The 25,889-nt window shown below is 39.9% G+C and overlaps 1 protein-coding gene across 1 annotated transcript in view; it reads right to left on the minus strand.

Moving 5' to 3' along the window:
• Positions 1–7,794: 7,794 nt before the first annotated feature.
• Positions 7,795–25,889, minus strand: part of NEXMIF (neurite extension and migration factor) — a 525,801-nt gene continuing 507,706 nt past the window's right edge. The window contains exons 5-6 of the mRNA XM_073599497.1: positions 16,993–17,111; positions 7,795–14,633 (exon numbers count right to left, since the gene is read on the minus strand). Of these exons, the coding sequence (XP_073455598.1) occupies positions 10,432–14,633; positions 16,993–17,111 (4,321 nt within the window). The 3' untranslated portion in view covers positions 7,795–10,431. The remainder of the gene's footprint in view (positions 14,634–16,992; positions 17,112–25,889) is intronic.

The raw sequence follows: 25,889 nt of genomic DNA on the forward strand, positions 1-25,889 counted from the left end.
CTCGCGCTGCGTACAGCTTCCTGTAAAATCAGTAAAGGCAACTGTACTCCGCTGTGCACTGCTACTTGTTTAAAGTGGTGTATGAGCACAGGCATAATATCCCAAATGCAAACTACCTGCATTTGAGAAATGATGTCTGCGTGCATGTGCCACTTTACGCAAGTAGTGGTGCATAGCTGCGTACAGCCCCCTTCACCCATTCATGTCTACAGGCAGCTACATGCAACACCAGGACATCCCAGGCACCAAAATATGCCAGCGTGTTTATGCTATACTGGTGAATGCGCACATGTGCATGAAGCATTTTTCGAATTTCTAATTCATGTCTCACAATGTAATGTTTTCCAAAAATGCAAAGAAGCGGGATCTGATGAAAAGGAAGTGGTGCCTAAAATCAAACTGAAGTATCTAAATGATTAAAACAGATTTGTGCTGCTTATGGCTGCTCATTATATTTGTTTCTTAATCCCCTTTATTACCTTGTAATGCTAGCTATTTGCAGATTGGTTGCATTGCTCAAGAATATCATTTAGTGGATAGCATTACATAAGACCAATGTAATAAAACTTCAGTGCTCACTCAATTCCACATCAAATGGTGTACATGTGGTACTTAAAAGCGATAATGCCCTCCATAAGTGGAGAAACTCCAAAGGAAACTGCAAAAAGGACAAAGAAGGGCGTAAACGCCTAGTGCATTGCCACCACCAATTTGAATAAATGTAAAAGCAAAAAACATACTCACAAACATGAGAAGGTACAAGCATATTTAAGCACCACTCCAGCTTAGGGAAATGCCAAAATACTGTGGTTGGAAGGTCTTTTCTCAGAGCTCATGCACTTCTCTAAGCTGGAGTTGTGTTCAGATATGCTTGTACCTTCTCATGTTTGTGAGTATGTTTTTGTTTTTTAACAAGTAGACTGTTTTTGGCTTTTAAATTAGAAAAAAAATGGTGGTGGTAATGCACTAGGCCAGTGATGGCGAACCTTGGCACCCCAGATGTTTTGGAACTTACATATGCCATGTTGCTCAACTACATTGCAGAGTGCATGCGCATCATGAGAAATGTGGTTCCAAAACATCTGGGGTGCCAAGGTTCGCCATCACTGCACTAGGCGTTTGCACCCTCCTTTGTCCTTTTTGCAGTCTTTTAAAGGAGTCAACAGTAATCTGTTGTCTTCTGTAGTAAGAACAGAAGCAAGCTCTCACCACCTCCTGTGCTATATAGGGGAATTTCCAAGTGGATGGGGAGAAAGGGCTATTGAATAGGATGGACACCAGTTTAAGTTCAGAAAGTACCAGAGACACTGTTACTGTGCAAACCAAAATTAATAAAGAATTTAAATTCCAGCAACTACTGCATTAAATTGGCCAAATACTGTTAGATTTTCATGCAAACATTTGCACGAAGATCATTGTTAGAGTATTCAATAATGCATTCAGTAACTATACAAATTTCATATGAAAGTCCTGAAAAGTTTTGTTTGATTGCCATGACAATGTTGCAAATTTTCCTATTTAATTCTGGGATGGACAGAAAGGAATGTAATTTTGAAGCAGAATCACATTCATGGTTAGAATTTTGTTCAATTAGATAAGAAATAAACTAAAATGTCCACTCTTCTTCAATTTTCCTTGTCAGTACAGATAAAAATGATGACATGAATCACACTAACCATTGGAAAATCAAATAAACATTTCGAAAACAGACGTTTTCTAATGAAATTCTACTAGTGCATGGCTAAATTTAAAGTTGAATATGAATCGCAATTATCTAAGGTGCTTATTGACCCATTCTATTTTCTAGCATGATGAGAATTCATACTGAAAGGGTAACGTCACCCAAAAGGGGGAGGTTCCGATCTCCCTCCTCCCCTCCTCTGCCACATTTGAAATACATTTTTTGGGGGGGGAACCAGGTACCCACTTCTGGGTTGGATCACTGCAGCAGATCAACCGGAAATTTTCCTCCCCTCCCTGCCTGAAACCTTCTGAGACACTCCAGTGCGACTTGTGCATGTGCAGTGGGAAGTCGGCTGTTAAGCTGCATGGTGTCACAGCCGGCTTCCCACAGTTAACATGCCGGCACCAGGGACCTAAAGACTGGTGAAAAACTGGCTCGGGTGAGGACAGCGCTAGCTCTGCAGAACTGATTGAAGCTTCTTATTAACTTGCAGCAAAATCTGACCAGGTATGATATTTTGTAAGTGATTTGAGGTACCCATACAAATTTAACAGTAGTCACATTATATCTTATTCTTGAAGGATCCCCTTGTCTCAAAATTATACGTATGATATTGTCCAGTGAACATGCAATACTTTATTTATTTCTGAACGAAACAAAGTAGTATAGCGAGGACTCAGCGTCTCTACAGCTGTTGATATCCTGAGGTTAGCTATTGTGGTTGTTTTGCTCCTATACAGTACCCTATTGTTGCCCAAACCTATTGACCTACATTCTTTGTGTATTGCATTTAAGTGAGAGAGTATCACTGCAGACAAGATCACAAATCTATTTTGAAGTTAACTTTGTAGGCTTATTTTATGCATGTATATGTCTTTATGTTTCAAGTTTACAGTACAAATAACACATGTAAACAATAGATGTACACAGAAGGTCTACATAGGAGAACACGTACGCATTGCACAAATGCCCCGATATGTATATTGCATTGAAAATACAAAGTCTGTGTCACAGGTTTAAGCGATGTATGGTGATGTCCCCTAATTTATAAGAAGAGGACCATATTTAGTTCTCCTAGGAATTATAGTAATAATAATGCTGTATATTATAACTCTAGCAGTTGTCATTGTCAGAGCCACAAAGAAACATTATGGGCAAACCAAGATGCTGTTTATACAATTTTGAGTATTAAATGAGACAGTTTTATAGAGTGTACAGTATGTGACATCAAACCTTTACAATAATACTTCAATGGTAGAATGCCTTAAAGTGATACTAAAGGATATATATTGTTTGCTTTCAAATAAAAAAGATGTTATACTTACCTGTGCAATGATCTTGCATTGAACGGTCCCTTACCTCTTCTTCTGGAGTTCCCTGCTAGTACTGCCTGCGCCTTCTCCCCCCAGATTTCCCTTCAGCAAGCTGTGTGCTAAGGGGGCACCTGCGCCATTAAGGCACGCCCCTGCTCCCTTATCACAGGAGTGTGATTGACAGCGCTTCTGCCTGCGTTCCCTGCGAGACCAGGAAGTGAAGGAGCGGTGCTGCAGCCAGGACTGTGTTGGAGCGGTGAGAGGAGTCAGGTGGGTGTTTTGGTGTTTAGGGGGTGGAGGGGGGGCTAGGACAGTTAGTGGAGCATTTTTTACTTTATTGCATACAATGCATTAAGGTAAAACATGTTTTGACTTTAGAACCACTTTAATTATACAAAGATTTAACCAGTCTGCTGTTCTTGTTCATTGTCAGACTTGCAGCTTCATCAATTTTTTATGTGTAAGCCATATATTGCCTACGTTATTAAGCTGCTAATAACAAATTTCGATGAAATGTGTTTGAAATAATCAATTTAGCCCTATGTTCTGCCCATTCCTTAAATCCTATTATCTAAAAATGCATTCTTCTGGTGAGGCTTTTTAAGAATGCATACAGTATTCGCAAATCATATACATTATAGAAATCTTTTCTGATGAACTCAAACGGATAAATCAAAAAAGGGAATACAAAGAACTATATATAGCTGGCATGCAGTCCAGTGGATGACTCCTCCAACTTTGATTAAGTCAACAGTAAAATATCAAGTAAACCTATTATTAAGAGATATATCACCATCCTTGTTACAAAGCATACAAATAAGCCTAGAAGATAAAAAAAAACTATCAATTACAATCACAACTGTGTGTAAGTAAATTCCAGATTGCATTAAAAAATCAGGACCGACTTATGGTTAAATTCACTAAGGCTGTCATTATTTGCCATCAAACTAAGCAGGGCCCAACTAGTGTCTCCATATAGAACAGGTTTTAAGACCTGTCAACCACATGGATTTAGGCACACACATTTTCTTGAGATGTACTTGGTTGTGCCTCACATACACTAGTTGGAGTCCCCAATGGTCATATGTATTGCAGTCATTATTACATCTACCTTACAGCATTGGGGTCCTTGTTTTAAAACCTGACCAGGACACTACTTACATGGGGTTTGCATGTCCTTTGTGTTCTTTTTTGGGTATGCTCCTGGTACTTTGGTTTCCTCCCACACTCCAATAAAATGGTGGTAGGTTAAAGCGCAGTTCCACCCAAAAGGGGAAGCCCCGCTTGTTTGCTCCCTCTAGACCCTCCAATGCCACATTTGGCATCTTTCTAGGCAGATGGGGGAGTGGGTACCTGTTTTCCCCACCTCCAGGAGACCTCGCCGTAGACCTCGCCGCAGGAAGTCCAGCTCCACTCCTCCTTCCTCCGCCAGTTGGAAAGCACAGTGCGCTTTGCCCATGCGCAGTAGAGAACCAGCTGTGAAGCCGAAAGGCTTCACTGCCAGTTTCCATTACCAAGAATGACGGAGGCAGCACTCGAGAGCCAATTGGAAAATCAGCTGGGGTGCTGACATCATGGGCTCCCAGGACGGGTAAGTGCCCTAATATTAAAAGTCAGCAGCTACAGTATTTGTAGCTGCTGACTTTTAATTCTTTTGGTGTGGGGGGGCTGGACCTCCTCTTTAATTGACTCCTGTATAAATTGGCCCTGGCATAAGTATGCATGGAAATTAAAGGAAGAAACCGATGTGAATAAGTACTATGTAAAGCGCTGTGTAAATTTCTGGCACTATATAAATACCTGTAAAATAATAAAATTAAGGACAAGATTGCGTGAAGATAAGCCATTGTTAAAAGAAACTTATATAACATATCAGCAAGGCTGTAACAAATTCTGGAAGAGACTCCTAAGGTGATTCTTCTTATCAAGGGACTGCAGGCTGAGGAGTAATGGAAACTGGAAAATAATTTGTAAGAACAGTAAGGAGTATTCTTGCAATAAGGACAGTTGGAAAAACTATCGCCTGTTTAGATTTTCATGCCTATATTCTATAGGGAATTTGGCGTAGATTTTTGTATTCTCTATAGGCAATACATAAACTTGCTAAGCATCCTGATTTTCCTGCGGCTTGAGAAGAAAAAGTATAGTCAAAAGGATCTGAAGGATCTGGGCATAGTAATTATTATGTCCACAGTCTGAAACAAAACTGTCAATACCTTGGAACATATTTTCTGTGACACAGTCGGCTTCTGCAGGTAGCTTCAGTAACATGACATATAATTAGCAGAGGATAACAGATGAAATCTGCAAATGTTATTAGCAGTTCTTATCACTATTTTGTATTTTATGGCCCTCTAACAATAGAATTCAAGTTTGCATATAGGAACATTTATCAAATTAGAAAGGCAAGTTCACAGTCAGATTGTATATACAAAAGCAGTATAACATATAGACCTTTTCAGTGTTAACATCAAGTCTGCATATACATAATATGATGTGCAATATACATCCTTCATATTAAATCGCAGATCAATCAAAAACCTGGCAATCAGCAAGTGATAATGAAATAAAGACATTTGTTACTGGTTACATTTGACATATGGAGGGTTTTATGGCTTTGGAACTAGGTCATTTCCATGCAGTAATAAATGGGCCAGTTTTTAATATATGGATAATCTTATGTTAAGGCAAACAATTATTTAAACATATAAAACAAGATTAAGGCTGTACAGCAAGTACCATAAGATAACCGACACCAACTGAACGTTAGCCATGCTCTCCCTCACCTTAATCTGATGCCTGTTTCTTGAGGAAACAGGAATGAAAGACATAAACACAGCTTACAGCCTCTCAATATTAATACACAATAGCCTTAATGACCAATTGCCAGGCTAGGCTACTGCCATGTTGGGCTATCAAGTTCATATCAGTATGGTATTTCAGAATGTCAGCATTTGCTTGGGCTTTTGGAAGGCTGCGGCAGTAGAATGAGGTGGTGGGAGAGTGTGATGAAGATAAATTGACACACTACTATACAGCCTTAGTCTTACTTTCTAGGTTTTCCCCTTTAATACAGATTCACATTATATATCCCTTACTTAGCACTGTTGGGCAGATCCATACTTTTAAGCTCACCACACACATTACAATTTTATTGTACAATTTCCCTTAGATCTGCCAACAACCATGTATTGCAAGGGCCTACTTGACTGGATACCGATAGATTGGATAGAATAGCCAGGTCCTCATATTACATAGCTCTGGTAAATCTAAAGTTGATTGCAGAAAAATTGAATGGGCAGATTGTAATGTGTATAATTTGTATATCAAAGAGCACATACATACAGTGCCTTGGAAAAGTATTCATACTGCTTAAAATTTTCCACATTTTGTCATGTTACAACCAAAAAACGTAAAGGTATATCATTGGGATTTTATGTGATAGACCAACACAAAGTGGCACATAATTGTGAAGTGGAAGGAAAATGATAAATGGTTTTCAAATTTTTTTACAAATAAATATCGGAAAATTTTGCTGCAATTACAGCTGCAAGTCTTTTTGGCTTTCCACATCTACAGAGTGAAAGTTTTGCCCATTCTTCTTTGCAAGATAGCTCAAGCACTGTCAGATTGGATGGAGAGCGTCTGTGAACAGCAATTTTCAAGTCTTGCCACAGATTCTTAATTGGATTTAGATCTGGACTTTGACTGAGCCATTGTAACACGTGAATATGCTTTGATCTAAACCATTCCATTTTAGCTCTGGTTGTATGTTTAGGGTCATTGTCCTGCTGGAAGGTGAACCTCCACCCCAGTCTCAAGTCATATGCAGGTTTTCTTCTAAGATTGCCCTGTATTTGGGTCCATCCATCTTCTCATAAACGCTGACCAGCTTTCCTGTCCTTGCTGAAGAAAAGCATCCCCACAACATGATGCTGCCACCACCATGTTTTACAGTGGGGATGGTGTGTTCAGGGTGATGTGCAGTGTTAGTTTTCCACCACATATAGTGTATTGCTTCTAGCTGAAAAGGTTACATTTTGGTCTCATCTGAACAGAGCACCGTCTTCCACATGTTTGCTATGTCCCCATATGGTTTCTCACAAACTGCAAACGGGACTTCTTATGGCTTTCTTTCAACAATGGATTTATTCTTGCCACTCTTCCATAAAGACCAGTTTTGTGGAGTGCACGACTAATAGTTGTCCTGTGGACAGATTCTCCCACCTGAACTGTGGATCACTGCAGCTCCTCCAGAGTTACCATGGGCCTCTTGACTGCTTCTCTGAATAATGCTCTCCTTGCCCGGCCTGTCAGTTTAGGTGGACGGCCGAGTTTTGGTAGGTTTGCAGTTGTGCCATACTCTTTTAGTTTTCGGATAATGGATTGAACAGTGCTATGTGAGATGTTTAAAGCTTGGGATAATTTTTTATAACCAAACTCAGCTTTAAACCTCTCCACAACTTTATCCCTGACCTGTCTGGTGTGTTCCTTGGCCTTCATGATGCTGTTTGTTCACTAAGGTTATCTCAAAAACCTCTGAGGGCTTCACAAAACAGCTGTATTTATACTGAGATTAAATTACACACAGGTGGACTCTATTTACTAATTAGCTGACTTCTGAAGGCAATTAGTTCCACTAGATTTTAATTAGGGGTATTAGAGTAAAGGAGGCTGAAGACAAATGCACGCCACACTTTTCACATATTTATTTGTAAAAAATTTGGAAAACCATTTATTATTTTTCTTCTACTTCACAGTTATGTGCCACTTTGTGTTGGTCTATCACATAAAATCCCAATTAAATACATTTACGTTTTTGGTTGTTACATGACGAAATGTGGAAAATTTTAGGAGATATAAATACTTTCTAGGCACTGTACATGTGGGATAGATTTAATAAACCAAAAAATGTTATCTTCCCTTTGCCAATTACCACTTCCTTTACCCACACCAGTGGATTTGAGCTCTCCGTGGTGCTCAAGCTTTTTCTTCACATTCAATCTAGCTGGTAAAAAACAGCTGATGTAGCTGAAGAAGTCTGTATATTTGCAGGTCTGTATTTATTTTTGTGTTAATAAAGCAGACAACCGATTAATATGCTGTCTAACATGTAATTTACTATAGAGTATCTCATCAATAGGGTTACCTAGGAATACTTGTATTTGTAAAATTATTCCTATGGGTTTACTTATTAATTTATTGTTCTATAACAGTGGTAAATTCCTTTAATAGATTCTTTTTCAGTAATTAATATAAAAAAAATGACTAGGATCATATATAATTGTTACATAAATCATTTTGTAATTTAATGTTATTAAACATTTCAATCTGCAACCAGCAATGATTTGCTAAAATATCAAATTTCCCTTCTTTGCAACCATGGAAACAGTGCTTAGTTTGTAAATGGAATTTACCATCATTTACACCCCCTTGCTCTTGTAATTGGCTCACTGGTTTTCCCAAAAGTCTTCACAGAGCCTGAGCAATGTCCTGCACTAAGTATTTTATCTTTGGTAAGATATTTGCAAAGGTGCTGCACGTCTAAAGGAATCCTGGTTCATTTTTTTCTATGACAACACTGGGACTGTTCATGTGATTATAATAAGCAGACCCCCACACTTAGCACTCTTTTTCAGCAGCTGCATTTGTATGGGCTATGTCAATATCTGCAGAACAAAAGCAAGTGATGATCTGCTATATAGTTTTCTAAAATCAATACAATGTTGACCTGGAGGGATATTATTTTTTTTTCCGTAAAACTGGTACTTCCCTTTAATACACAATGACATAAAGTGTCAAAAGATCAACAAAATGTAAACATCAAAATGTGATTAAAATCTATATGTTGTATGTTTATCATTTTATCTACTGCAGCATGTTTGTTCTAAAGTATATAGTCATATATATATATTTTACAATTCTTTTCTTGGGCGCTGAATAACTTTGAAAACGTGTATGCTGTCTATTGCACCAGTCTGGATAGACATGCCTGCTCAAATGCTGAAAACCCCTGTGGCCTCTCCATTGAGGCTACAGGACGTTAGTTGGTTGAAAAGGCCTTCTGTGTGGAAGCCTTTAGGAAGCATTTTTACTTAAAATACTGGCATCAGGAATGAAATGTTTGTGCAGTAGTTGTGATTAGCTATGCCCCCTTTTGATTACATCAAATATTGGGGTCTTGCAGCATATTGCTCTGCATTTTAGTGCTGAAGTGTTTTTATAATATAAAATAAGAAGAAGGGAAAGCGATTTTCTGTCACCTTTGGTCTTCCTCGGGTATATAGATGATATCATAATAGACATTTTAAAACATTATGTTTCTAGCAATTAGACTAAGATGAGGTAAGAAAATATGGCACTAGTTTTGCTACGTTGAGAATGCAGTTTGATGAATCATTAGAACCCAGTGAGTTAGGTGCTTTACAATTCTGGTGACATTGTATGCTTATTTTGGAATGTTTGCAGTAGAGTAAAAGGCTCAGATCCAGACTGAGAATACCCACCAATGAAATGCAGTAATATATATTTGATTCTATATATTATATATAATAAAAATATGTACAGTCACAGATCAGAGTTTGGCACAATTTCATTTAGTTTGTGGGTTGTAATAGTGCATTAACTACTGTACAACAGTATGACTTTAAAACAGTCTTTCACAGAGAATACCAGATTAAGCTGCCCTTCAACAAATCATCACAATGTAAACCCTGGATTTCAGCACTTAACAGATCAACAAACCACAAGGCATATATTCAAAAGAAACAAAACATAAACATCAATGTAGTTAAAAAAAAAAAAAATGTCTTTTTTTTTTCAAAAATCCAAAATGTTTTTTTTTTCCACTTTGAATGTATTCTTAAATTCCTGCAGAGAAAAAATGCTTTGTATCAGCTCAATACAACAGGTGGGGCTTTAAACAGTTATATGCATTTTGATTCTCCTATGCAGATTTTTCAAATGTGCAGCAGGGGGAGCTGAAGAACACATTGTGGGACCATATGAATCGAAGTATATGTGTTTAGAATCCTTTAGACTCCACATTGTGGCATTTCAATGCATATATTTCCTTCTGGAACTTTTTTTAAAAATTTTTACAAGGTGTTTGATAAAGAAAATCTTTGCATTAGAAACAAAGAAGCACAAAAAAGTATTTCTGAAATAAAGAAGCCAGATAGCAGAAAATAGAAGTTTTTTTTTTTTTTTAGTTGTTAGTCATTGCAAAACCCGGCCTAGTCAAGAACCAGTGATTTTAGGTAGCTTGTTAGCATTTGACATGCGCAGCCTCTTTTTAATTGCAAGGCAGTGGCTTACATGCAGCTTTAGCCTTTTTTAAGAATTGTTTAGGGCAAACTAAAGAAAAAAAAGACCAGCAGGCTTTGCAAGTGAAGAAAAGAAAAAAATGCATTTTAGACAACATTTGGTGCAACATTACCTCAGTTTCTCAAATGCAGCTGTGACCATTGGGTCCTTATGTGCTTGGTCTATTCTTTTACCTTTACAGTTCTCATCACGCAGTGATTTAGATGTTGATTTATGACGGTACAGCTTTTTGTGGGTTGGTACAGTATTGGTTAAAATACCAAGATTTCCAAAGTTCTTATCAAAAAAGGCTGCATGAAGGTTGCCTCCATAACTTAGTGAGCAGCTTGGGTCAAAAACTCCAAACTTAGCATTGTTCTTACCTGAGCCCTTGTTGGATGACTTCTTGGAGCCCCCCGTTGAGCTGCCATTTACTTTCTTCTTAAAATCCTGTGGTGTACTAGCCAAAATTTTCAATGTTTTCAATTTTAGACTGTTTGACTCGGGAGACAGTAATACATCTGGGATGTCACTGTGACCCATAGGACTGTAAAATGGCTCAATCGAAGCCATCATAAACCTCTGTACATCAGCCATACCAGAAGCTATGTTAGAAAGAATGTTAGAAGGTTCCTCAAACTCTCTTTGATCATCATCAATTATATTCTTGCCATTTCCTCCCTTAACATCAGGCCATGAATTGTTACCTTTATCATGCGTCCACTCAGCTGGAGGCTTCCCTGCCTTGGATGAACCAGGCCCAAAAATCTGCATACAGTCAGTTGAGGTCTGCTTATCAGGACTAGCAGTTTTCAGTAGATCTGATCCACTGCAAGCAGTAAGGGTTTTATCATTTTTACCTTTCTTAGATGACTTGGAACCATTTTGCCGGGGGGCCTTTGTCTGTGTTTTATCTACCCCCTTGCTAGCCTTGGGGGATTTCTTCTTGCTACTTTTTGGAGTAGAGCTTTGGTTGGCACCTGCATTTTTGGTGGCAGAAAGTTTCTTTTTAGATTTTGAGGCTTTGCCTATAGCATGGATGGGTACTGAAGACTCATCAAATCCTGGCAGACATGTGTTTTTATCCGGCGCTGAATCTTCATCATTAAACATATGAAACTGAAACTGATGATTGTTTAGTGTAAAGCCACTGTTAATCTGCTCTTGTGAAGGAAGAACAGTACAGTTCCATTTGGTCTTTTCTAATCCATTAAGCACTGCCTGGGTACCATTCTGAAAAGGTTTAAGGTTTCCTACTGATTTCACCTCTGTACCTGTGATTTGAGGAGAAAGATTGGGCGTATCAGGTGGAGACATCTCTGAAAGTGATGAGTGACGAAATTTGTCAGGGGTGAAGTTGGAGATATCAAGGAGATCAGTTGACTCCTTCAGTGGTGTGATTTCGTCAATGCTTTGCTGAATTACAAGTTTGGGGCTGCAGTGGGCCAAGAAATCATCACTTATTTCATCTTCCCCATCCTTTTCACAAGACTTCAAACTTAAAGAGCTGTAATTACTAGAACTAACTGACAATGAGCCTACTGAATCAAAACTAATAAGCCTTCCATTGTCTGTGTTAAGCGTGCCCCTCTGCAGCACATAGTGGCTATCTCCACTATTATAATGACATGTCGAATAGGAGTCCTCCTGCTGAATCTGACCTTCTTGCAAGTATGTTTTGTGGTACAGCTGTTTAGTGCTGTTTGGATGAACTTGACTGTATCCCAAAGCTGTGATGTCTGCACCTGATACAGCTGCTGAACCAGAAAAATCTCCGGATATAATGGACACTTCCCTTAGGTTTGATATAAACTCAGCTTGGCTGCTAGGAGGTTTGCCATGCCACATGTCTGGGAAGCTCTGCTCCATTTCTAAGTGATGGGGTGACTGCTGCAGTTCAGATTCTGAAGGGGGAGAAAGAACACAGCTTTTTGCAAGTTGTAGTGAGCTGAATTGTTTGTCTGTCTGCATGATGTTAACTGAGTGCTGCCCCAAGGGATGAGGGGCAAAGTATGTTATAGCAGTGCCAGAAGATGAGTCTGATGCATCTAAGAGTGTCTGTAGATATCCACCAGGGAGAACTGGTACATTGGTGCTGATGTGAGCAGATGGCAATGGCTTGTCAGGAGAGCAGGTGGTTTGCAGAAAAGGAGAATTTTTAGCTTCATTATCAGCATGGCACTGCGAAGGATGGGAAGAGTCTGGTGTACTGTGAACAGTTTCTTCTTTCAGAAGAGTTATGGAGTCCTGGTTCTCCATGGTGGGGAAGTTTTCCACTGGTTCTGTATTATTAATGGCATTTGCTTGCTCAAGTTTGAGCTGTTTGCATTTTAACCTAGCTTCACTTTTAAACTTGATTCTCCTTATAACTTTCCTGTCTGCACACTTAAGCTCCCTTTCTAAAGATCTGCACCTCACAGGGGCAACCTCTGCAATGTCAGCCAATTGTAATCCATTTACACAGCTTGGAGTTTCTAGGGCTAATGTATGCACGTCATTAAGGCTGGCTTCATGTTTACTGCTGCATGCCTGTCTATGATCATAAGAAGAAAGCATCTCCCTGCCCAGTGGTTGTTCAATAGTTTGTATCCTTTGTAATCTATGCCGGTTTGCTAGCTGTCCCTTTCTCTTCCTTGGTGGAATGGTGTTTTCTAAGCCATTAAGATTTCTTTGTGCATTCAAAGCTGATGTGTTTCGTCTTCTCTCTTCCCAATAGTCCTTGAGAGGTGCAAGCTTTTGAAATTTTGATAGTTGGTCATCACTTAGAGTAACTGTGGTCTCATCTGCATTAAGCTTACCAAGCTTGACAAGCATGTGCTTCTCTCCTTTGAACCTATTAATGATTATGTATTTAATGATGACTGGTGGCTCCTTCCTGCAAACTTTCCTGCGCTTTTTAGGGCACCAGTCATCATCATCTTCGTCTTTGGGTCCATCTGGTGCACCTTCTTTCTTTTCTACAACCTTCTCATTCTCCAGAGAATCCATATCATACAAGTAGTCATCACTATACCTGACTTTTCTTTTCGCCCTTAGTCCATAATTTGGCTGGATTAGGGAGTGAGAATGCTCACGTGATAGATATCTGGTACAGTCCTTGATGTCTCCCAGTACATCATATGAAGATTCACTGCATGAGCTGTCATCACTGTACTCTCCAGAGTCCTCTGCTGAATTTACTGAATCCAAAAAGTGACTTCTTTTTGTGCTAATATACTGCACCACATCCACATTGCTACAACTTTTGCTCAAGGTAGATTTCATGCCCTCACTCTCTCCTTCCTCATCTTCATCCTCATCTTCTTCCCATATTCCACCTTCTTCAAGTTTGAATTGAGAAGGGTCTGTTACCCTTTTCTTGGACACTTTGCTTTCCTTCTTGGTGCAATTTGTGAAGACACTTGGGAAGAAATTAAATTGAGCATCTTCTTGTAGAGCATTTGTCTTTTCTCTTACATTATCTTGAAATGATTCATACCTGATCTTTAAAGAGCACACGTCGCTACCTAGCGTGGAATCATCATCATCAAACATGTAATTGTCTACATCTTCTTCTGAAAACAAATTAACAGACAGCTCATTCTTGGAACACAGGTCCAACAGTTCAATTTTACTCTCACTAATGAAGGACTCAAAATAGCCCCATTCCTGGTTAGGATTGGACAGCAGAGCCTCATCCCCATTACATTTGTCCAGTAGCAGACCCTCATAATAATTCTTTTGGGTAGGGTCCTCTGTCTCACTGTCAGATTTGTCTTGATCCCTTTTATCAGCCTCTTGAGATTTATGAACAGGAAAGCTTAAAAGCTGATCAGAAAGCAGCTGATCACCATATTTTATGCTGTCTCCGGTACTCATGCACTGAATTCCCATGTCCGTAACAGGGCAAGTGTCATAGTCTCTACTTATATCTCCCATTTTCAAACTGACACCAGGCTCTGAGTCTACACCATCTTTTGTTTCTATGTAACATCCTAAGCAGGTCCGACTTTGTTGCATCAAACAATCACCAGTCAAAGCTGACATAGCTCCAGGCTCCATGATGGTAAAAGGCGTTTTTTCACTTTCACTGGGCAAAGACCAAGTACTTAGGCCCTTGGTAGCACAGGTTGTCAGAGATATGGCCTGAGCTGAAGGATCACTGTTAACATGCTCAGCTGTATCTGATAGCCTCAGGGGGGAAGGAGGGCCCAGCAAGCAGGGCTCTTTGGAAATGATTGGTGGCAATGCTCTGTGACAGGCATGGAGTTCTTTCTGTGTTAAGGCTGGGAATGTGACAGAAGCATCTGCAGCATCATAGGACTTCACATCATCTACAGGATCATGCGGCTCTGCAACAGGGAGAAAGATGCAATGTTTTAGTGCTTTTGTTCCCCATGCAGCTCACTGTATAAATGTATATAAACATCAATACACAGTTGGATGCAGTCACTAAAATGCAAAAGCCATTAATGATCGTTAACAGCCATTCAAGTGAATGACTGTTAACGATTGTTAATGGCCTCTACATTTTAGTGAAAGGACCCCTAGGTGTGTAAACTAATTATATTTCAATATAGGCTTGATCAATAATTATCTGACATTAGTATACAAACACCCATTATGACATTATTTATGTGTGGGAGTGTTCTCTAAGTCATATCTAAGCCTTATTTACCCTGTATTGGCAGGAAAACAGAGATTTCTTTTCTTTTCTTTTGTGAAAAGGTAGCACTACAGAGTTCTTAAAGGGATTTTGTATTCTAGTCTAAAACAAGTCATCCCCTGATCATACAAAAGACCCTCTGGTGACATTTACTGAATGTCATTTTTTGCTTTCAAATTCACCCCCTACTCCCTGCTATGAACTCTTACATGACTCCCTACTACACACTGCTGTGCTTCTGGGTTGAACACTTCCTTGCTTAATCCAACCCCCTTCCTCCTAGCACAAGGCCATGGTCAAACCTTTTTTAATCCTCTTGACCACTAGAGATACAGTCACAGTGGCTTGTGTGCTTGGATAGTGACACACACACATCACAGTTTTGCCATGTGTGCACTGTTCTTTTCCGCCCTAGAGGAAAGAATTAAAGCGATATTAACCGCTTCTGCCCCAAAAGATTTTACCCCCTTCCTGACCAGAGCACTTTTTGCGATTCGGCAGTGCATCGCTTTAACTGACAATTGCACAGTCATGCGACATTGCACCCAAACAAAATTGACGTCCTTTTTTTCCCACAAATAGAGCTTTCTTTTGGTGGTATTTGATCACCACTGTGGTTTTTATTTTTTGTGCTATAAACAAAAAGAGCAACAATTTTGAAAAAAACACATTATTTTTTACATTTTGCTATAATAAATATCCCCCAAAAATATATAAAAAAAAATATTTTTTTCCTCAGTTTAGGCCAATATGCATTCTACTACATATTTTTGGTAAAAAAAAAATCGCAATAAGCGTATATTGATTGGTTTGCACAAAAGTTATAGCGTCTACAAAATAGGGGATAGTTTTATGGCATTTTTATTTTAAATTTTTTTTTTTTATTAGTAATGGCGGCGATCTGTGATTTTTATCAGGCTTGCGATAATATGGCGGACACATCGGACACTTTTGACACTATTTTGGGACCATTGTCATTTATACAGCGATCAGTGCTCTAAAAATGCACTGATTACTGTGTAAATGACACTGGCAGTGAAGGGGTTAACCACTGGGGGCCAGCCATGAAGGGGTTAAGTGTGTCCTAGGAAGTGATTCTAACTGTGGGAGGGATGGTCAAGTCACATGACAGCGATCACTGCTCCCGATGACATGGAGCGGTGATCTCTGTCATGACACAAGCCAGAACGGGGGAAATGCCTTGTTTACATAGGCACTTCCCCGTTCTGATACTCCGTGACACGATCGCCGGGAGACCGGCAGGCATCGCGGGCACAGCCACAGCCATGCCTGCTATCCCTGGCTCCTAAAGGGGACGTACAGGTATGCCCATTTACCCACTGCTGCCATTGTGCCGACGTATATCGGCATGCAGTGGTCGGCAAGTGCTTAAATTCTTGGGTTTTTTTGTAATAACAAACATGTTATACTTACCTGCTCTGTGCAGTGGTTTTACACAGAGCAGCTCAGATCCTCCTCTTCTCGGGGTCCCCCTCCGGCGCTCCTGGCTCCTTCCTTGGCTCCCGAGCCGCGGCTCTGTGTGTGTGTCCATTCACACATGGAGCCGTGGCTCAGCCCTGCCCCTCCATCTCCTAATTGGCTCACTGGCTGTGATTGACAGCAGCGGGAGCTAATGGCTCCCACCAAAAGCCAAACAGGAGCGCAAGTCCCCGGAGAACAAGGCTTTCGTGGACATCGCTGGATCGAGATGGGGCTCAGGTGGGTGTTGGGGGGGCTGCTGCATATAGAAGGTTTTTTACCTTCAAGCATAGAATGTATAAAGGTAAAAAACATTGTGCCTTTACAACCACTATAAAGGGCTATAAGGGTCACATAACTGTCACTTTGGAGTAGTTTTACATGTAAGTGAGGAGGAAAGAAACAAACATATTTTAGAAAAGGTATAGGGAGCGGGAGAAAAGCTGCAGGTACTTATCTGGAACCATAGTGTTCAATGAATTTGTTTGGTTCCCCAGGATTACTGCATATAATTTATCTGTATAGTAAATTAATATGGAAAATGTGGATACTGTAAATAAACTTACCAGTAATCCCATTAATAAGAAGGGTGTTGGCTGCTTGTGGAGCAGAGTCTCTATCTTCCTGGCTGTCCATCAATTTATCGTTCTGAGGCTCACTCCATACCTCACAGTTAGCGTCCAATCTGTAAAAACGGGAAAGCATAAGTTTTTACTTAGAAGTAATCAGAGTGTCAAATTAAGCTAGACCTTTATTCTGCCCAAACTCCATCTAAAAATACTGCCTCCTATTGATTTCTTAGATTCAGAAGCCCAGTTCATGCTACTGGAAAGTAAGATTATGGAGGATATAAAAACAATCATATTAGTTTTGTAATAACCCAAGTCCCATCAGACTCAGTTTTCCAAAATCAAATGCCATTTCTTTGAAGTCTCAGATCTTTTTATTCATGGACAGCAAGGCAGGACCTTTCTAAAATTGTGGATGGTTCCTATCTTCATATTTACTATTTTGATATTTTTTGTACAGAATTAAAGTTTGATACTTTTTTTCATAGATTGTATTTGCCATTTATTTTTGTTACCATACCCCAGTGGCTCACGGTTATGGTCCTTAAAGGGGTCCTAAACCCTTGTGTATTTTCAACTTAATGCATTCTATGCATTAAGGTCAAAAAACTTCTGTCAGTGCCTGGCCCCCCAGCTCCCCCCCCCCTGTTTTACTCACCTGAGCCTGTTCTTTCCCTCGGCGGAGACGTGCTCACCTTCTCTGCTCGGGGTTCTCGGCTCTTGAGTGGATAGATTGATAGCAGCAAAGCCATTGGCTCCCGCTGCTGTCAATCAAACCCAATGACGCCAGCGCTGGGGGGCAGGGCCGAGTCCTGCATTCTGCCTCTATGGACACAAATGCTGGACTCGGAAGCATGCCCTCAAGGTATCCCCCCGGGAGAGCGCTTCTCCTAGGGGGTTATACGATACGAGGAGGAGCTGATAGCGCCACGGGGGACCCCAGAAGAAAATGATCTGGGCCACTCCGTGCAAAACCAACTGCACAGTGGAGGTAAGTATGACATGTTTGTTATTTAAAACAAAAAAAAACAAGGATTTACAATCACTTTGAGGCTCGGTTCACACTGGGACGACTTGGGATCCGACTTGTCGCCCCTCAAGTCACCCCAAGTCGCCCCAGAAAGACATTCACATGACAGTGAATGGGAGCGTCTTAATAGACACTACTGAAGTCGCTCCGACTTCAGAGCGTACTCCCTGTACTACTTGGATCCGACTTGGTAGGCGACCTGTACCATAGAAATCAATGGAAGTCGCCTCCAAGTCGGATCTCTCTCTAAAGTCAAGCGACTTTGCAGGCAAAAAATTTTGTTTGCCCAGGCAAACCCCTCCCTCCCAGAGAGCTGATTGTCCTGTGATTGGCCACAGCCGAAGTCGCCTGTCCTGGAGGTGACTTGAAGTCGCGTTGTAATTTGCTAAAGTCGCGCTGAAGTCGCGCTGAAGTCGTGTTGAAGCCGCGTTGAAGTCGCCGTGCAAAGTCGCGCTGAAGTCGTGTTGCCCCTGTGTGAATCGAGCCTTAGGCAGCTCTGTCTGTCTACCTACTTTGTATATGCATTTTGTTCTTGGCCATAGAGCCCCACTTTATTTAACTGAGTGGGTAGGTTATCAGAGGTCTCGCTTTGACACCTTGTGATTTGTAGATTCCCTTTTTTGTTTGTTTCCCTTTCTAAAATGAACAGTCAATTCCTACGGAGTGGTCAGCAAGACTAGTAAAGCAAGGCTATGGCAGTACTTGACAAAGCAGCATAATATGCAAGTCTAAATCAAAATTCCCAACCTCTACTGCATTCTCTCAATACTTATGAAAGATGACTGTTTCTCGCCTCTCCTGGAGCTATGTCTTCATATTCTGAATGCAGACCCCTAGCTGTTAGTCTAGTGGTTAATCTGTGCATATTGTGTACTAAGGATAATGTATTATGTGCATTGCTTAACTCCTTCCTGCCTGCCATGGCTTCTAGGCCCAGGGTGACCGTGAATGATAAGTGATCACCTGACCACTGTGATTGGCTGTCACAGTGGCCACATGATCAGAAACGTACCAATGTTGACTCAGGACTGAGAGCCATTTTTGTCAGCTTGGTCTTTGTGCTGAGAGCATGCAGGGAGCACTAAAGGTAAAGTTTGAATTAAAAAAAAATAACAAACAAATTATACTTATCTGCTGTGTACAATGGTTTTGCACAGAGCAGCCCCAATCCTCTCCTGCAGATGTTCCGATTGCTATAGGGGCACTTGTGTGTGCTCACTCTCAAGCCAGCTCTGTGTATCCATTAGACACAGAGAGCTCGGCTTGGCCCTGCCACCCACTCCCTCCTTGCTTGCTGTGATTGACAGCAGCAGGAGCCAATGGGGAGAAAGAGAGCCAAGAGAGCCTCTGATGTTGTGCACATCGCTGGATTGTAATCTGGCTCAGGTAATTATTGGAGGGGGGGTATGGGGGTGAACTGCTTACAGAAGGTTTTTGAAATTTTTTTTTTTTACCTTAATATATTCTTTGCAGGTTGAACAAAAGAATGCAGGCTGACGATTTACAACTTGTTCCATTCAAAAGTACATCTGATGCTTAACTATTTCGAACAGAAACAGCCACACACTGATTAAAAGTCATCCGGTCTCTGCTGAACTTGCCAAATTTTGATCCTATGGCCACCTTAAGTGACATGGCCTGTAAAAGTTCATTTGTTTCTGAATCTGCTAGCTTGGTGTGTTCATGTGCATGCATCTTTATCCTTTTCATCATTTCCTGGATGTCCCAACACAGCATAATTAATATCTGCAAACCTGCAAATTGTAAGCCTAGAGTAACCTGTAGTACAGTGCATAGCTGGATGCAATATGCTGACTTGCTATAAGATAATAATAAAAGATGGTGTGAGAATTTAACAATACATAGGGCAAGGCTGCCTGAACCTCAACCCATCTCCAGTCACAATTTTCTTTGTTAATATTTTGAGACAATTAAGAAGGGTTAGAACATTTATTTGTCTATTTCAGGTACTTATATAGCGCTTTACATATACATTCTACATTCACATCAGTCCCTACCCTCAAGGAGCTTACAACCTAAGGTCCCTAACTCACATTCATACATATACAAATTTGACAGGATCCAATTAACCTATAAGCATGTCTTTTTAGAGTGTGGGAGGAAACCAGAGTGCCTGGAGGAAACCCACACAGGCACAGGGAGAACATGCAAACTCCAGGCAGATGGTGTCGTGGTCAGGATTCGAGCCAGCAACCCTTTTTGCTGCTAGGTGAGAGTGCTAACCACTACACTACTGTGCTGCCCAAGTGTTCTAATTACTGCTGTGTGTCATCCCCCATTTACCCTATCACACCTCCATGGCACAAAGGGTGCCACTTGGACAAGAAACAAGGTTAGATTATTTCCCCCAGAGGTTGCACATAAAGCAACAGAAGGTATAACTCTTTATCTTGCTATCAGAAATCATTGTATTTATTGTTTGTATATGCAAGACACTTCTTCTCATTTCCTATAAAAAAAAGAAATTGCTCCAATAGGGACACATACCCTTCCCACTCTACCCAAAACTAAAAAGTTTGGGTTTAACAAGAAGTGGAACTTTACTCTCTCAATCAACTTTCACCATTTTTAATCTTTATGCTGTTAGCATTAGTAACAGCATTTGGTTGTTTTGAACTTTTTTTTTTTTTTACATTTTTTCAGTTATTTCCTGGTGTCCAGGCCTAGGCAAATGATGCCGTACATCTCAGGAGACTTCAGAAGCTTCTCAGCTAAGTACACCCTCCTGCCTGTATGCCTGAGCCAAGGGCAGATAAATTCCACAAAGTAAATGCTACATGAATCATCTGCCCTTACTGAAGATGGCCATGGCCAGAAACGCTAAGCAGTGTTTTTTAAGGTGATTTCTAAGCAAAATAAAGCATAGAGATATGAATAGATGGGGTGTTTGCTTTGAATATGAAAAAATAAATAGAATTAAATAGAAGAATTAAATAGTGTTTTTGGTTTGTGGTGCTCAGATGCAGTGTAGTTCTGCTTTAAGTGAGACAACTATGGGTATAATAAACAACAGTTATAGGAACAGATTGAAAATAAAATGACAGTCTGTAAACCGGTAACACAAAACAAAAGGCTGTTATCACAGACACAGAGCATTATGTGGTTGCTTTACTTTAAACGTATAGTGGCATTAAATAAACTACTTGGACTCAGAAAATGGTGAATAGTTCAGAACACTAACAGCTTATCAGAATTGATCTTGAATCTGCAGCCAGACATCTGCAAGCAAGGACGGTTGAACTGTGAATAAACTCAGATTATACTGTTTACTAGTAAGGTATTAACACAGCTAGAAAAGGTTGCTGGATTAGACAAGGAATACTTTAAACCTCCAAATCATTTGACATTTTTCTGCCAAAAAAAAAAAAACGGAAGAGATGGGAACATGAACAATATCTGACTGCAGCTGGTGCTTAGAAATACCCAGAGATTCAGAAAATAGCCACCTTTAATATAAGGGTCAATGTCGTAAGGTGGTATTAATGCCCAACCCTAGCCAAAACCTTTTATTTTGTTTTGGGTTGAGCTAGAAACAGTTAGAACCTCTGTTAGATTTTTATTGCCCTCCCTGTTGGGAAGATTTCCCCTTACCAGTTAGGACAGGAAGTGATGGGGAAATATTTCCAACAGGCACAAACAAAAGGAAGTGAGGAGGTGCTGGACCTTTTGACAGTTTTTATTTATTTATTTTTGTTGTCTGTGCCTTTTTTTCCTGGCAACTACTGCTTTCTTTCTTTTGTCAGAGGGACAGCTTGTAAAAGAAAATCTCCCAAATTGGGAGACATTCAAAAGGCCTTAACGGAAACCTGAACTTGTTCCTACTAGGCTTTAAATAAACTCATGAAGAACATGCTAGACAGCAAATGATGGTAAAACAACAAAAGGAGACTGTACCATGATGCATCATAATGTATCATGGTACTACCATCCTTTATTGCACATACAAATCCTATACCTATTCTGGGAAAACAAGTAAGTGAAGAACTTCAGCTCACACAGGGAACTCATGTAGTAAGGACAGAGGTGCATGAAACAAAAGAGGAGTTTACTCCAGGCAGTCTACAAAACCAATAAGCCCAATGATTTTAAGGTGATGCATAAAAGAGGCATCATACTAGAAAAAAAAGTCATCTACTTTTTTGGGGGAATTTTTACCACTGCACCATTGCTCTCAATTGTTTATAACCTGTCCATGTCAGGTGACAGAGAAGTATTCACTATGTGCTGCAGATCTGTATTATTGTTATTGTTACATAAGGAAATACAGTATATGCAACTCATCGAGGCATTAAACAAGCAATAATAAGAATAAACTATTGGCCTAGTGTTTCCTCAAGCAATGCCACACACAAACAATGAACAAATTGTCTGTCAAGGAAACAAAGCACCCAGCAAAATGGAGCGTGTATTGACATTTGGAATGTATTACAAACTATGGCATAAGCTAACAGTGAATTGCTTCAATTTTAAAGGACATACATGCTTGCTCACAGTGATTTTTTTCCCCCCAAAATATCTAGAAGCTTGCCAGATAAGGCTTACTAAGCTTTGCATTTGCAACACTCAGTAATCGAAAATAAATTGTTTCCTATGAAACGTTTCTCCACAAGAGTGTCCTAGTTACTCTTAAGCCTCGTACACATGATCGGACTTTATACAAACTTTTCAGTGGATTTCTGTACAAAGGGCATTGGCCGTGAACTTGGTATGCATACACATGGCAGGACTTTTTAGGCAACAAACACGAACGTAGTGACATTTCAATGTACTGACGACACTTCAGAAGAGGAAGTTCAATTCTCCGGCGCCACCCTTTGGTCAACTTCTGTATTGTCTGATCTTTTGTACTGGTTCTGAGCATGCGTGTTTGTACTTTGTACTAAAGTCCGATGGTTTTGTGTACACACGATCGGACTTGCCGATGTCGGACTTTTGTTGCAGACAGAAGTTTGTCTGTTCGCACAGTCAACATTTGTCTGATGAAAACAGAAAAAATTTGTCCGATGGAGCGTACACACAGTCGGATGTTGCCTTAAAACAGCTAATTTACATATTTGTTGTCAAAAAGTCCGATCGTGTGTATGGGCCTTTAGCCCAGGATCCCCTCTATCTAGCAGACAATAGAAAATGATTAATCAGACACTTAAACATCTTTTCCAGAATTTATGTCAGGTGTTGATCCACAGCTTGCATTTCTCACCTAAAAATGTTACAACTGACCAACACTGCTGAAGAGTATTGAGTGAGAAGTTTCCTACCGGACTACCCACATAATCTTGTACCTAAGATAACTAACAATGCCCGCAAAAAAAAATGCAGAATTACAACCATGGTGCCAAAATCTCTCAGTTTTCCGTCCAAAGAAATCAAATATGATTAGAAATATCTGTTAAAACCTGGTAGTTAGGGCCTTCCCCCTCTCCATCTCCACCTATCAATTTCTAACCGACTGCCATCCATCCTGGTGCTCACTGTAACTCCTTTCTAGACCCTGTTCTACTAGTTTACTTTTAAACCATTTTTTAAGTATTGTATATTGTCATTTTAAATTCTTCTGTATGTAGCGGCCTCTAACATTGTTAAATGCATTGTCACCTAAAATCTTAAAAAAAAAAAGAAATCAAATAAAGAATGGATGCCAACCAGCAGAAGACATAAAGTTTATATCAGAGCCACAGTACAATGCTGTCAGTCCAGAAGGAGCGTGTTTCAGGGGAAGAAGATACCTTTTGAGAAGAAACATAACTAGCAAGATTTATATACAGTAGTACATCCACAGCCCAAATCACTTGATCCTATCTGTCACTGTCAAATAGTTATCAGTAATATTATGACAACATTGATGAACTCTGAAAATTACATGGTAACAATAAATGTTATTTTACAATGCTCCATTACTAAAAATGTTATGTCAGGAAAGACTTTCACTTTCCAAATCTTTCTCTACTAGCGTTAAATTTCCCATCATGCATTAAAATCAAAGGACTTTTATTTCATTTTACATAAAGGCCTGAACATCTGAAGACTGTTAGCTCAAATGGAGTCATGTGGCACTAAGGAGAAAGGCTTGCCAAGTCCAGCAGGAGGCATCCTCTAAGATTGGAGGCATTGATCGGACACTATCAGTGTGCTGGTCTATTTTTAACACAGCAGGTCATTCCAAGACACTATTAATGTCATTTTTGTTTTGTCACCTTTCATACTATTTTGGAAAGCTCACAAAACAACAAACTAATATTGCCATCGCAAAATATTGTTTTGTGGGGACCTTAATTTGTTTGTGTCTAAAATCTTTGCTAAAAATATTGCAATGACAAAATAAAAATAAAAAAACAACAACTTCTAAACCTATACTTTTTCTTATCCCTGACCTATACTCTAATTTTTCACCCTCAACTGAACCTCTAGGCTAAAGCCCATTCTCACCATTACCCTCGATCCATAACTTAATCCGTAAATATAATCATATAAAAGGCATAGTGCTAACACAAATATTGCTTTTGCATCAGTAGCTATATAAGCCTATACTGTAACATACTGACCAAAATAGTCATTCTGATGTTAAATACATAAAAAATGTTGCACCAGAAAAACCTGCACAGAAATGTCTGCACCAAGTACATCGCCGAGTATAAGATAAAATCTGATGAAAAGGTCAAACCAGACTTTAATCACTTAAGGTCCCACCTATAGCAATTTTACTGCTACAGGACAGCACCCCGGCTTCGGATCACGTATATACGCGATCCAGGTTTTCCTTATAGTGGGTGCAAATGTGCGGCGCTGGCGGCTTGCTCTCACTGTGATTATACTCAGCGGGAGCTGATCGGCAGGTACCGTGAACTTGATGTCCATCGGCACCCGCCGATTGTTCAGTACGGAGGCGGAACGGTGATCTGCCTATGTAAACAAGGCAGAGTGCCGTTCTGTCAGTAGGGAAGGCATTGATCCTGTGTTCCTGCAAAGCAGCAACAAAGATCAATACCTTCCCCTAATAAAAGCACCTCCCACACTGTTAGAAAACACTGGCACTCAGTTAACACTTTGATCGCCCCTGATGTTTAACCCCTTCCCAGCCAGTGTCATTAGTACAGAGACAGTGCATATTTTTAGCACTGATCACAGTATTAATGTCGCTGGTTCCCAAAAAGTGTCGAAAGTGTCAGTTAGTGCCCAGACCGTCCGCCGCAATATCGCAGTCCTGTTATATCACCGCCATTACTAGTAAAAAATAAATAAATAAGAATATCCCATATAGTTTGTAGATGCTCTATTTTTTGCGCAAACCAATTATTATATGCTTATTGGGATTTTTCTACCAAAAATATGTAGCAGAATACATAATGGCCTAAACTGATTAAATTATTTTTTTTTTATTGGATATGTTTTACAGCACGTAAAAAATATAGTTTTTTTTCAAAATTGTCGTTTTTTTGTTTAAAGGGCGAAAACTAAAAACCGCAATGGTGATCAAATACCACCAAAAGAAAGCTCTATTTGTGGGGAAAAAATGACATAATGTTTGGTTTGGGTACAGCGTCGCATGTCCGCACAATTGTCAGTTAAAGTAATGCAGTGCCGTATCGCAAAAAATGGCCTAGTCATGAAGGGGGGTAAATCTTCCAGAGGGCACGTGGATAATGGACATTTCCAAGACATTAGTGCAATTCTTGTTTTGTCACGTTTCATACTATTTTGGAAAGCTCACAAAAGAACAAACTAATATTACCATCAAAAAATATTGTCTTGTGGGTACCTTCATTTGTTTGTGACTATACATTTTTGCTACAAAAATATTGCAATGACCAAAAAAAAAAAAAAAAACAACTTCTAAACCTATACT

Source organism: Aquarana catesbeiana, linkage group LG09, assembly GCF_042186555.1.
Source record: "Aquarana catesbeiana isolate 2022-GZ linkage group LG09, ASM4218655v1, whole genome shotgun sequence".
Lineage (NCBI taxonomy): Eukaryota > Metazoa > Chordata > Amphibia > Anura > Ranidae > Aquarana > Aquarana catesbeiana.